The 13,181-nt window shown below is 44.7% G+C and overlaps 1 protein-coding gene across 4 annotated transcripts in view; it reads right to left on the reverse strand.

The window, feature by feature from the left end:
* LOC123770000 (RNA-binding protein RO60) overlaps nt 1-13,181 on the reverse strand; it is a 59,064-nt gene that overhangs the window by 9,559 nt on the left and 36,324 nt on the right. For all 4 annotated transcript variants that reach the window (XM_069301162.1, XM_069301161.1, XM_069301159.1 and 1 more), the window contains exons 9-12: nt 11,506-11,668; nt 8,350-8,451; nt 6,231-6,389; nt 3,534-3,694 (exon numbers count right to left, since the gene is read on the reverse strand). In XM_069301162.1, the coding sequence (XP_069157263.1) occupies nt 3,534-3,694; nt 6,231-6,389; nt 8,350-8,451; nt 11,506-11,668 (585 nt within the window). The remainder of the gene's footprint in view (nt 1-3,533; nt 3,695-6,230; nt 6,390-8,349; nt 8,452-11,505; nt 11,669-13,181) is intronic.

Consider the following 13,181-nt stretch of genomic DNA (forward strand, 5'->3'; position numbering starts at 1 on the left):
ATATATAAATATATCTGAAAACTCACACCCCAGAAGTGACTCGAACCCATACTCCCACAACTGGTATGTACAGGGACGCCTTAATCCGCTTGACCATCACGACCGGACATAAGGAAGTGATAGCCGAGGCTATATGAACCACTTCCCCGCCGGCACTCGGATGGTAATCTTGGGCATAGCATTTTATCAAATCACCTCATTCTTTGGGGCACACGTGAGGAACACAAATCACTTCCTTTTGTCCGGTCGTGATGGTCAAGCGGATTAAGGCGTCCCTGTACATACCAGTTGTGGGAGTATGGGTTCGAGTCACTTCTGGGGTGTGAGTTTTCAGTTGTATATAGTCCTGGGGACCATTCAGGCTTGTTTGCATATAAATATATATATATATATATATATATATATATATATATATATATATATATGTATATATATGTATATATATATATATATATATATATATATATAAATATATATATATATATATATATATATAAATATATATATATATATATATAAATATATATATATATATAACTGAAAACTCACACCCCAGATGTGACTCGAACCCATACTCCCAGGAGCAAACGCAACTGGTATGTACAAGACGCCTTAATCCACTTGACCATCACGACCGGACAAAATGAGGTGATAGCCGAGGCTATTTGAACCACCCCACCGCCGGCACTCGGATAGTAGTCTTGGGCATAGCATTTTACCAAATCACCTCATTCTTTGGGGCACACGTGAGGAACACAAATGCGAACAAGCCTGAATGGAGTTTTCAGTTGCATATTGTCCTGGGGTCCATTCAGGCTTGTTCGCATTTGTGTTTCTCACGTGTGCCCCAAAGAATGAGGCGATTTGGTAAAATGCTATGCCCAAGACTACTATCCGAGTGCCGGCGGTGGGGTGGTTCAAATAGCCTCGGCTATCACCTCATTTTGTCCGGTCGTGATGGTCAAGTGGATTAAGGCGTCTTGTACATACCAGTTGCGTTTGCTCCTGGGAGTATGGGTTCGAGTCACTTCTGGGGTGTGAGTTTTCAGTTGCATATTGTCCTGGGGTCCATTCAGGCTTGTTCGCATTTGTGTTCCTCACATGTGCCCCAAAGAATGAGGTGATTTGGTAAAATGCTATGCCCAAGACTACTATCCGAGTGCCGGCGGTGGGGTGGTTCAAATAGCCTCGGCTATCACCTCATTTTGTCCGGTCGTGATGGTCAAGTGGATTAAGGCGTCTTGTACATACCAGTTGCGTTTGCTCCTGGGAGTATGGGTTCGAGTCACTTCTGGGGTGTGAGTTTTCAGTTGCATATTGTCCTGGGGTCCATTCAGGCTTGTTCGCATATATATATATATATATATATATATATATATATATATATATATATATATATATATATATATATATATATATATATATATATATATATATATATATATATATATATATATATATATATATATATATAAATATATATATATAAATATATATATATATATATATATATATATATATATATATATATATATATATATATATAAATATATATATATATATATATATAAATATATATAAATATATATATATATATATATATAAATATATGCAAACAAGCCTGAATGGTCCCCAGGACTATATGCGACTGAAAACTCACACCCCAGAAGTGACTCGAACCCATACTGCCAGGAGCAACGCAACTGGTATGTACAGGGACGCCTTAATCCGCTTGACCATCACGACCGGACATAAGGAAGTGATAGCCGAGGCTATTTGAACCACTCCCCCGCCGGCACTCGGATGGTAATCTTGGGCATAGCATCAAGAGAAGCCTCACCCCAGCTGGATGCCCAGCTGAAAGAGAGCCCCGTTACCTAACGCCCCCATAACTCTGATGCTCTTATTGGTCGCCAATAAACAGCATGAAAGTGGAAGATCCCAACTTCTTTATACGTAATATCCAAACTTCTGTAAATATAACCAATGCCAACACAAGCATGGCAGATTTTGAAAGGGAAATTGACAATGTGCCTATGCACTCGGCCTCGGGGGCCAGACTCATTGAATTCAATATTTATAAAGAAATGCAAAGTGCCAGTAGCGCAGGCACTCAGTATAATGTGGAGGAAGAGCCCATGGACATGGGGGAAAATACCAGATGCACTTAAATCAGCAGACAGCCCCTCTACACTAGGGAGAGAGCAAAGCATTGGCAAAGTATTATAGACCAGTTGCACTAACGTCCCACCTAATAAAAGTATTTGAGAGAGTGATCAGGAGTAAGGTCACAAGTTTCATGGAAACCGATGACCTCCACAACCTGGCCAACATGGATTTAGAGCGGGAAGATCATGCCTCTCATTGCCACTTGGACGCTATGACAAAATCACTGAGTCATGAGAAGAAAAACAGAATGCAGATGTGGTATACACGGATTTTGCAAAGGCATTCGATAAATGTGACAATGTAGTGATAGCACACAAAATGAGGTCAATGGGAATAACTGGTAAGAAAGACACTGGATACTCAGTTTTCTGTCGAACAGAACACAATGAGTAAGAGTCAACCATATAAAATCAAGTCCAAGTGCAGTTAAAAGCTCTGTCGAGGTGCCACTGTACATGGTACAAAACACAATCACATCTGCCCATAGTAGGAAAACAGCATGTAAAGGATTTGAGAATAATGATGTCTGACGACCTAATGTTCAGGAAGCATAACCAAGCAAATATTGCGTCAGCCAGACAAATTATAGGATGGATTACGAGAACTTTCAAATCCAGGGATCCCATCACAATAGTTGTACTCTACAAATTAGTTGTGCTGTCCTGTCCTGAGTACTGCTCAGTACTCACTTCCCCCTTCAGAGCAGGAGAGACTGCTGAAATAGAAGGAGTACAGAGTACATAGACGCGATAAAGCCCCTAAATTATTGGGATTGTCTCGAAGCTCTCCAAATGTACTCACTAGAAAGGAGACGAGAGAGATATCAAATAATATACACATGGAAAATACTGGAGGGCCAGGTCCCAAATCTACACAGTAAAATAACAACATACTGGAGTGAACGATATGGAAGAAAATGCAGAATAGAACCAGTGAAGAGCAGGAGTGCCATAAGCACAATCAGAGAACAATGTATAAACATCAGAGGTCCATGGTTGTTCAACATGAGGTATGTGTACCTCATGTGTAGCTTGTCTCATTGCCTAGTACGTGTAGCTTGTCTCATTGCCTAGTACGTGTAGCTTGTCTCATTGCCTAGTACGTGTAGCTTGTCTCATTGCCTAGTACGTGTAGCTTGTCTCATTGCCTAGTACGTGTAGCTTGTCTCATTGCCTAGTACGTGTAGCTTGTCTCATTGCCTAGTACGTGTAGCTTGTCTCATTGCCTAGTACGTGTAGCTTGTCTCATTGCCTAGTACGTGTAGCTTGTCTCATTATGTGACATATGAGGTGTTCGTCTCATACCTAGTGCAGCATGTGTTGCTCATCTCACTACCTAGTATGGCTATTGCTTACTCTTATTACCTGATGTGTGTGTTGCTGGTCTCATTAAACTGTTGTAGACTCTGCGCGGCACCATAAATAGCATGCTGCTCAAACTTGTGGGTGAGCACCACAATTGTTTCTGCTGCATTCTCCTTTGCCCATTTTAGTGCTGCATCAATATTCACTTCACCAATTACTGTCTGAAAAATTGTAAGTGTTACAGGTTATAATCATCAATTATGTTTAGTGTTACAGTTTATAATCATCAGTTTTGTAGTTAGTTGAGATGATCGGTCACAATTCATCTGCAGGACCTATAATGATTGGTCTCATCCAAGCAGGTGCAGTAAGCACCTGTAATGATTGGTCTCCTCCAAGCAGATGCAGTAAGCACCTGTAAATACACAGACTTTGCAAGGGTTTGCTGAAATAGAGGGAATACAGAGAACATATACGGCATGCATAGACGAGATAAAACTCCTAAATTATTGGGATCGTCTCAAAGCTCTCCAAATGTACTCTCTAGAAAGGAGACGAGAGAGATACCAAATAATATACACGTGGAAAATACTGGAGGGCCAGGTCCCAAATCTATACAGTAAAATAACAACGTACTGGAGTGAACGATATGAAAGAAAATACAAGATTGAACCAGTGAAGAACAGAGGTGCCATGGGCACAATCAGAGAACACTGTATAAACATCAGAGGTCCGTGGTTGTTCAACGTCATCCCAGCTACTATAAGAAATATTGCCGGAACAACCGTGGACATCTTCAAGAGAAAACTAGACTGTTTTCTAAGAGAAGTTCCGGATCAGCCGGGCTGTGGTGGGTATGTGGGCCTGCGGGCCGCTCCAAGCAACAGCCTGGTGGACCAAACTCTCACAAGTCGAGCCTGGCCTCGGGCCGGGCTTGGGGAGTAGAAGAACTCCCAGAACCCCATCAAGCAGGGTATTTGGTAAGTGTGACCATGGAGTGATAGCCCACAAAATGAGATTTTCTCTTTTGAGAAAATTGAAGATGAGATCTACAATTTTCTATCAAACAGAATGCAGAGTAATAGTCAATCAAATTAGATCACGTCGAAGCACAGTGAAAAGCTCTGTACCCCATGGCACAGTCCTTACCCCGGGGTAAGAACTGTCCCTTAATGTGCCTGCATGACTAGGGTAATGCTTTTTCCCGCATTGTGCTGTGAGCCTGATGAAAGGACGGAGCCCTACGAACATGGCATGGCCTGGTGAGTACTGGTCACAAAGCCCCCAACCAAGAGACAAGGTGTTCACAAACAAACAAGCGCAGGAAGGGGAAAGTGCCATGGCACCGAACCCCGAAAAACCCGAAGAGGAAGCCGGTGACTCGGCAACCGATGTAAAAACACCGGGATGCAAACCCAGAAGGTCACAAGAGAGGCGAAAGGGGCTGCCCCAAAGATACCAGAACAGCCTCCAAAGCAAACCCTGCCCAGCGGGTAAACCAGCATGGCAAATTTCAGGCTCCTGAACAACTGCTTGAGCAACCGCCAAGTGACCCGGGTCCTCCTCAAAAACAGCTGAAAGCGGGACCACAACTGGAGCAACACCACAGGAGGGAGAGAGACAAATACAGTCCGCAAATCCACACAAGGCCCAGCCAAGTCCAAACCTGAGACGGAACCTGCGCCTCTCTCAGGGAACCAGGTTCTGGCTCGTGGTCTCCGGTAGGCAAAAAGAACTCGACAACTGGTGACTCCAAGTAAAATGGCACTTAATCAGTATAAAAGCTTCAGGGAGCTGACGGGGCTCCTCTCAGAACTAATGCCATAAAGCCCACAGTCATTGCAAGAGACAGCTGGAGACCCTAAACCAAGCCATCTTAATGCAGCAGAAGCAAGAACATGTCAAAGACCAGATGTGAAGTGCGGAGAAGAACAAGTCAGTGAAGACCAACACTGGCCCAACCCATCGAGAGGCAGAGCCACAGAAAATGCTCGAGTTTGGAATTGAGACCCTAAATCAAGGCCGAGCTGGCCACCAAGGAGCTGGGAACACACTCTTGAGGCAGACTCCAATCCAACCAGGAACAGAAGTCAGAGCTGGCCCAGAGGAAACGGTACAGGATCTGCCCCCCTTCCCCCAGCCAGACTAGCTGAACGCACCTATTTTGAGAGGTTATCTCGAGATGATTTCGGGGCCCTAACGTCCCCGCGGCCCGGTCCTGGACCAGGCCTCCTTTTTGTTACACACACCCCCCAGGAAGCAGCCCATAGCAGCTGTCTAACTCCCAGGTACCTATTTACTGCTAGGTAACAGGGGCATCAAGGTGAAAGAATCATTTTGCCCATATGTCTCCGCTTTCACCGGGGATCAAACCCGGAACCTCAGGACTACGAATCTGAAGCGCTGTTCACTCAGCTGTCAGGTGTCCAGGACCTACACAAGAGCCCTGCAACGGTTAATGGAACCAAGCAAAAGGTGGGGTGGGGCGAGGTGGGGTGGGGTGGGGGGCCAAGACCACACTGACACAAAGAAGCAAAGGACTGGGCACCCAAAAGCATGGGCAACCACAAGAGGTTTTGTGGTTTTCCTCCACCTATAGGTTCTTCCTGCACCAGCCAAGCAAGTGTAGTAAGGACCTGAAATGAGTCTCGGCCAAGCAGGTGCAGGAAGGCCCTGTAATGACTGATCTCATCCAAGCATGTAAAGTAAGCACTTGAGATGACTGGTCTACACTAAGTAAAACTAATAAGAGCTAACCTCTTTAAATGTGTTAATTAGCTGCAGAAGAGTGATGCCTTCCGAGAGCTTAATTTCTGCTAAGGTGTTCTCTGTGAATGCCAGAGTGGTGGCTGCTGGGCTGGTCCCTCCCGATGTCAGTGTCAGCACTGTCACTGCTGCTCCCTCGTGACCTGTCACCTTTGTAGCAATATAAAAATTTTAGTTTGGATTGTTTTTAATTAGTCAAGAATTTCATACATTTAATTACAATTAAATTACTAATATAGAATTGGAAAACACTAGGGGTACTAATCAAGAACACAATAACCATGTGAACATATGATCACCATTATCACAAACTACATGTCCAGCATGAATGGAAAAGTATTATAAAAACGAGTGATGCAATTAATGAGGACTGATCATATTAGAACAGAATATGGTATTCCATCTCCTACACCAATACATATACAAATTACAACAACCAGGGAACAACAACAATACATAACACTAAATAGTTCAATAACAAAACAAAATTCTAAACATTTAAATAACACGACCTTTAACAATTCAACAACAATATATAACCATAAACAGTCCAACATCATGACCCTAAACAGTGCAACAATACATGACCCTAAACAATTCAACAATACATGACCCTAAATAGTGCATCAACAATACATGATCCTAAACAGTACAACAACATGACCCTATGTATGGTCATTATGATATATTAGAGTGTAAACATCTTTATAACTATAGAAATAAGGACATCAGTAGTGTACAACATCAAATTGTTTGGATGTGTAATAATGGTATGATAGAATACTTAAGAGCTACAAGCACTTTGCCCCAAAAGTGTAACACTGAAATGCAATGTTTACTATTTTAATGTGAAATGTAAAATGTGATTTTTTTAACTGTGATTTGTGGATTTGTACTTACTGAATTTGTGAGCCCCTTGATGACCTGAAGTAGTAAAGGATAGAAGTAGCCTAAGCTACTCTATCCTTTTGAGATGTATCTTATTGTCTCACAACAAAGTCCAACAACAAAGCATGACCCTACACAGTCCAACAACAAAACATGACCCTACAGTCAGGCTAACATGGCAAATGCAGCATGCCATAAAAACAAGCATACAAACTCCCAGTGCACCCCAGCACAAACAAAAGAATGCTTACAGCCAAGCGCTCAAATAGAGGAATCAAAGACTCATAAATAGCCCAAGGTGAGAGACTCCACCCCAGAGGCCAGGCTTCTCCCAAACACACCGGAGAAGAAAACTCTGAGCAAGGGCAGCATTAATGGACACCTAATGAAGAAAACCCTACACGCAAGCAGGCCAAAACACCCAATATGAGCCAAGCCCACACAATGAGCCAAAACAAACACACACACACTTAAAGTTAACATTAAAATCAAGGAACAATACAAGCAAATTGCCCCTGCAGGACAAACAAAGTCATAGGATGGCCAGCACTTAAAGTTAAGTGACAGGGCTTGCCTTCGACTGATGGACTGGAACACTACAGGAAGAACTAATAACTATTTCATTAGCAACAGAACTGACCAGTAGAGCTGGCCGAGGACTGGGGCCAGGCTGCCTGGTGGTAGCATTCGGTACTAACAAATTTTTAACTAGTTTGAGTAAATCCCTTGTTCTATGTAAATCATTCGCAAAGTTGTTTGTCAGTTTCGAGGCTTTGTTTTCTGTAACACTTTACTGACTTTCTGGAAACTTTATTCAGTGGGGTGGTAAATTGTCACTCACTCCCTGCATCTCTGTGATGGGGCCAGGTTCTGGCTCTGGTCCCCAGTAAGTTAAACAGAACTTCCTTGGCTGAAATTAAAATAAAAGTAAAATAAATGAAAGTAAAATAGCTTCAGGGAGCCACCAGGGGGAATCCCTCCAGAAAGTATGAAACACAATACTGGATCATTCATCAAGCAAAAGACCATCTCGGAAAAAGAGAACAATACCATAAAGTAACCATATAGCAGGAAAACGTAAAACAAAAAAAAACACGAGCTAGAACATATTAAAACATACTAGATCTACTGAATTTTCCTTTACAGTAATGACCCCACTTGAATATACAGTATCTTAAAATTATACTAAAACATGCATATCCATGCATACCAATTTACTCACCTCTCCTTTCCCTTCAGGATTGCCTGTCCACACATGACTTGTGCTCATGGATCCTCGTACATCAACACATATACCAAGTTTACGGGATGTCTTCTCAACATTCTAAGAAAAGAAACCATAGGAAGTTGTTTAAACTAAAAAATATAAAAACCTCAGGGGTATTTATAAGTCAAATGCTTTACTGCATGCAGTCATGAATAAACCAAAATATTATCTTAAAACTGAAGTAAGATATGCATGTGCTTCACTTTCAAAATTATCTAATGTAGTGTCTAATGTAATGTAACCCATAATATTCAGATTTTTTCTGGCGAGTACCATGAAAATAGAGGACTTAACTCTCTTGAGCCTTTCAAAAAAACCAGCATTGAATGTAATAAAACCCCATTTTCTGGGCGAGCCCCGGAGGCTCCAAGGAGCCTCCGGGGCTCACCGGAGGCTCACTTATCGGGCTCATGTATGTTATATTAGACCAGGACATTAGCTATAGAGTTCAGACCTACCAGGAACCATGAGCCAGAACCTGGCCCCTTCAGAGAGGTTTCAGGGAGTAATGGCCCTGGGAAAACCCCACTGTGCTAGGGGGTTTTCCTTATCTGCCAACAAACAGTGTTAGGCACCCAGAAAGGTAGGCATAACAAAACAAACCCCACACGGTAAGAAACTTACAACAAAAACCGAACAGAGAGGTAGAACTCCCTACAATCCCAAGGAAACAAGCAAACGTAACACACTACTGCCACGCCACTCGTCTATGCAGCCCTCCCCCTTCCCCTCCCCGTGAGGAGGAGGTGGGCCCCGGACCTCACCGCGCCGGCTGCAAGCACTCCAGTTTGGAAGGGAAGCTTCAACCAACGAGAAAAAACTGCTGACCGGTAGGAGGGAGGGTTGCCAGGGAGCCTCCAGGGCTCACCCAAAAAATGGCATTTCATTACATTCAACACTGGTTTTCTGAGGGGAGCCCCTACGGCTCCCTGGAGCTACATACCCAAAGATATGGAAAAGAAAGGGCTGAACCGGGAGACAGCCGCCACAAACTCTGCAAAGCGAAGTTGAGACAACAGGCTGCAACCTGCGACTCAAAGCAACACAAGAACGCCCAGGAGCAGACACGCTCGCAAAATAACGGGCGGCCAGGACCCTGTGCAACCTCAAAATCCCCGCGCTCAAATATGAGCCCAAGACATGGTACCAAACACAACAGCCAAAGCTGTGAACAGATGAACGGCATGGGCATGAGGATAGACTGCAGGTTGGCTAGACTGAAGAGCCCTGCGGACGACCTGAGTGACCCGAGCCCTGTAACAGGGAACGAGGGAAACTGGATCAACCCAAAGCGCATCCCCAGCCACCACAACCGTGGCACGCAGGTAATGGTGAAGAGCCGCAACCGGACACAACACACGATGCAACCCTGGCCGAATCAACCAAGCATCAATAACCCAAGGACCCCTCTGGAAAGCAGCCGTCTCGGTCTTCACCAGAAAAGACGGAGAAGGCTGCAAATGTACAAACCTACCACCAGTACCAAAAGAGCAGAAACCCATGTGCCGGTGGAGAGCAGGAAGGTCCCTGACTCGACCCCCAGAGGCCAATGCCAACAAAAACAGGGCCCTGAAAAATTAATCTTGAACCGAAGGGGCCACCATAAACCGAGGAGAGGAAAGATACGAGAGCACCCTGACCAAGGACCAGGACGGCTCAGGCAGCGACGAGCAGGCCGGAGGTGAAACAAAGCACAAGAAAACGTACGGAACGGAGCAGAAGGGACATCCACTCTAAACGCAAGCTGGAGCGACTCCAGCTTGTGCACAATACGAGGCGAGAGTCTTAGGCATCAAATGACGGTCCTGAAAAAGCCAAGACAGAAAGAACAAGAAACCCAATCAGAAATAGAAGACAACCTAAGAAGAGAAAATGGCGGAAAGAATGCCAGGAAACTTCACACATCGCTGAGAAGAAGCTCTCAGGTGGGACACCAACGAAGTCACCTGATCACCATAAAAATGGTGAAGGCAGGCTGGAACCAGGAAGACGCATCCATTGGTCCACAGAGCTCTGACAGGGTCTTCCAGGGCCCGTAGAGTGTCTACTACAGGAAGCCCTGGCAAGGTGTTGCTGACCGGTTAAAACCCAAAGCTAACAAGGGGAGGAGTACAACACTGAAACCCCTGCAAACGACAGGGGGGCTAGCAGAGGGCCACCTAAATATTATCAGTGGGACTATAGCCACACTAGGCAGACCTTCACCAGGCAAATGAAAACAAAAGAAAAGAAAAACTCCATAAAAGCACAACGTCCCCAGAGGCAACAAGAACTGGTCACCGCATAGGTGGCAGGCTGCTCAACACCTTGATGCCCCAACCAGCACGATACCACTTCCTACCAAAGGACAAACAAGGGCTACAAAACCCCAGCTGGCTCCAAGGGCGAGGTAAATGCCGAGCAGAAAGAACCTCCACGGAAATGGTTCCCGAACGTCTCCAGGAAGAGAACCCTAACACGTAAGGGCAGTACTCGCAGGATGCTTAGGGAAGGAAGCCCCTAAGTGCATGCAGCCCCCGGTACTGATGAGTAACTCCTGGACACCACACACAACAATAACACAGAGCAGAGAGTACCACGAAGGCAAACACCAATAAGGAATTTGAGGTCAGAGTCATCTGTCCCAGTTGACAATAGCTTGCAAACTGAAGGACTGAGTAGCCAGCGTCGGAGGTCCGGGGATCCCCCATCCCCCTCTCGGGGTGGGGAGGGGAGGGGAGGGCTGCGCGGTCAAGCGGCACGGCAGTGGTGTGACATTTGCTTGTTTCCTTGGGATTGGAGGGAGTTCTACCTCTTTTTTCTATTTTCGTTGTTATGTTTCATACCATGTGGGGTTTGTTTTGTTATGCCAACCTTTCTGGGTGCCTAACCCCAGTCAATGGCAGATAAGGAAAACCACCAACTCCAGGGGGGGTTTTCCAGGGCCATTGCTCCCTGAAACCTCTTTGAAGGGGCCAGGTTCTGGCTCGTGGTCCCTGGTAGGTGGAACTCTATAGCTAGTGTCCCAGTCTAATATAAAACACATTAGCCCGATAGCTCCAGGGAGCCGTAGGGGCTCCCTACAGAAATAAGAGAATAATATAAACCACAGGATTAAAAACTAGCACCAACCTTAGCACTTGCAGTGATCACAGAATGGAGAGCATCAACAACCTGGGGGTTGACTTTGGTGTTTTTCTTGCAGAGAGTCTTGAGAGGAAGTTTGGGAGATTTACTTGCCCCTCCTCTGCTTGGCTTCCTCTCATAAAACTTACAAGACGTATCACCAATATATCTAGGAAAATATTTGAGAATTATTATACATATAAAATTGACCAATAAAAAATTATGTACAGTACATTATAAGGAAAGAAAACTAGTGACAACAAAGTAAACAAAATTATATATTTCAACTGCAGCCAAATGAGTAATGTAACATGATTCTCATGACAGGACTATCATACAATACAAAACAATATTATGAAAAACAATCACTGAATGTAATGATGTTCCTTTTTCTGGTAAACCCCCAGTGACTCCCTGAAAGATCTTTCTAGTACTGCTTTAGTGGCTCCCAGAAACTATTTTGCTGAGATGGGTCCCCATTATTGGATCTCAGCAGTCCCGTTTATCCTGGCCAACAGAGTTTTATTAAAAGAAAACATAGCCGTGGTGCTGGCATCTGTGCTGGTGGCACCAGTGGTTTTGGCACCAATATAAGGAGCATAGTTGTACTCGTGTGGGAAGTTTGTGATAAGTTTGTACCAGAAATGCCAACATTTGATGATACAGATGTTGGTATTACTCCCACGTCCCATATACTGGTATTTGTATTTGATGAAATCAGGCAAGACACCACAAATATGTAATTTTAATATTTCTCAAAGCCTCAATTACTCATGAAGTTTGTTCAGGAAGGAAGTGTTGTGATGAAGGTTTATGCACCAACAATGCCCTAAGCAGCTCCCAACAGACTGGCTTGCAAATTATGCCCTTGCACTTCAAAAGATTGGTTACATACCAAATTCTGGAAAACTTGCAAAACGTGTATGTGTGTGCATTGTTTGCAAGCACACAGATCGAAGAGAATGAAAGCAAAAATCTGTGTGTACCAGTTGCTTTGAATGAAAAGTTGCATTGTGTTATATGGATTGTTCGGCGCGTTGCGCAGTTAAAGGGTTAACCTTCACAACACGCTAAGGGAAGGCCAGGAAGGGTACAGCTCTTCGATGCCCCAATACAAGCTGCACCCCTGGTACGTGTACACTAGCGGAGGCCTAGTGGAGAACCACCAAATAACAATAGGGCACTACCAACCAAGAGGCAGACCACCACCAGGCAACAAAAACAGAAAAAGAAAATCCTGCAAGAGGACAACGTGCCCAGACGGAGCCAGCCGCTATGAGGTAATGACTAGCAGTGCTGTATCCTGCGCCCTTGCCAGTGACGAAAACTACCTCCTACCCAGAGGCAAATAAAAACCCCAGCTCACTCCAAGGGCGGCCAAGTACCGAGCAGTAAAAGACAGTGGAGGTAGATCCCAAGGTGACTTGTGGAAGGTGGCCCCAAGTCCCAAGGGCAGTACTTACATGGCACCTAGGGAAGGAAACCCTAGGCGCATGCAGCCCGAGTACCGAAGAATATTACTCCTGACTCGCACATCACCTGTAGAGACAGGCCACACCACAAGGCACAGAAACAAACTAAATCCAGAGCCAGAGGCATGCGACCTGCCAGTACCACATCAGCCAAGAACTGAAGGATGTATTGCTGGCACGAGGGTCTGGGGGGGGGGGGGGGGTTGCGCA

The sequence above is a fragment of the Procambarus clarkii genome, chromosome 45, assembly GCF_040958095.1.
Source record: "Procambarus clarkii isolate CNS0578487 chromosome 45, FALCON_Pclarkii_2.0, whole genome shotgun sequence".
Taxonomy (NCBI): Eukaryota; Metazoa; Arthropoda; class Malacostraca; order Decapoda; family Cambaridae; genus Procambarus; species Procambarus clarkii.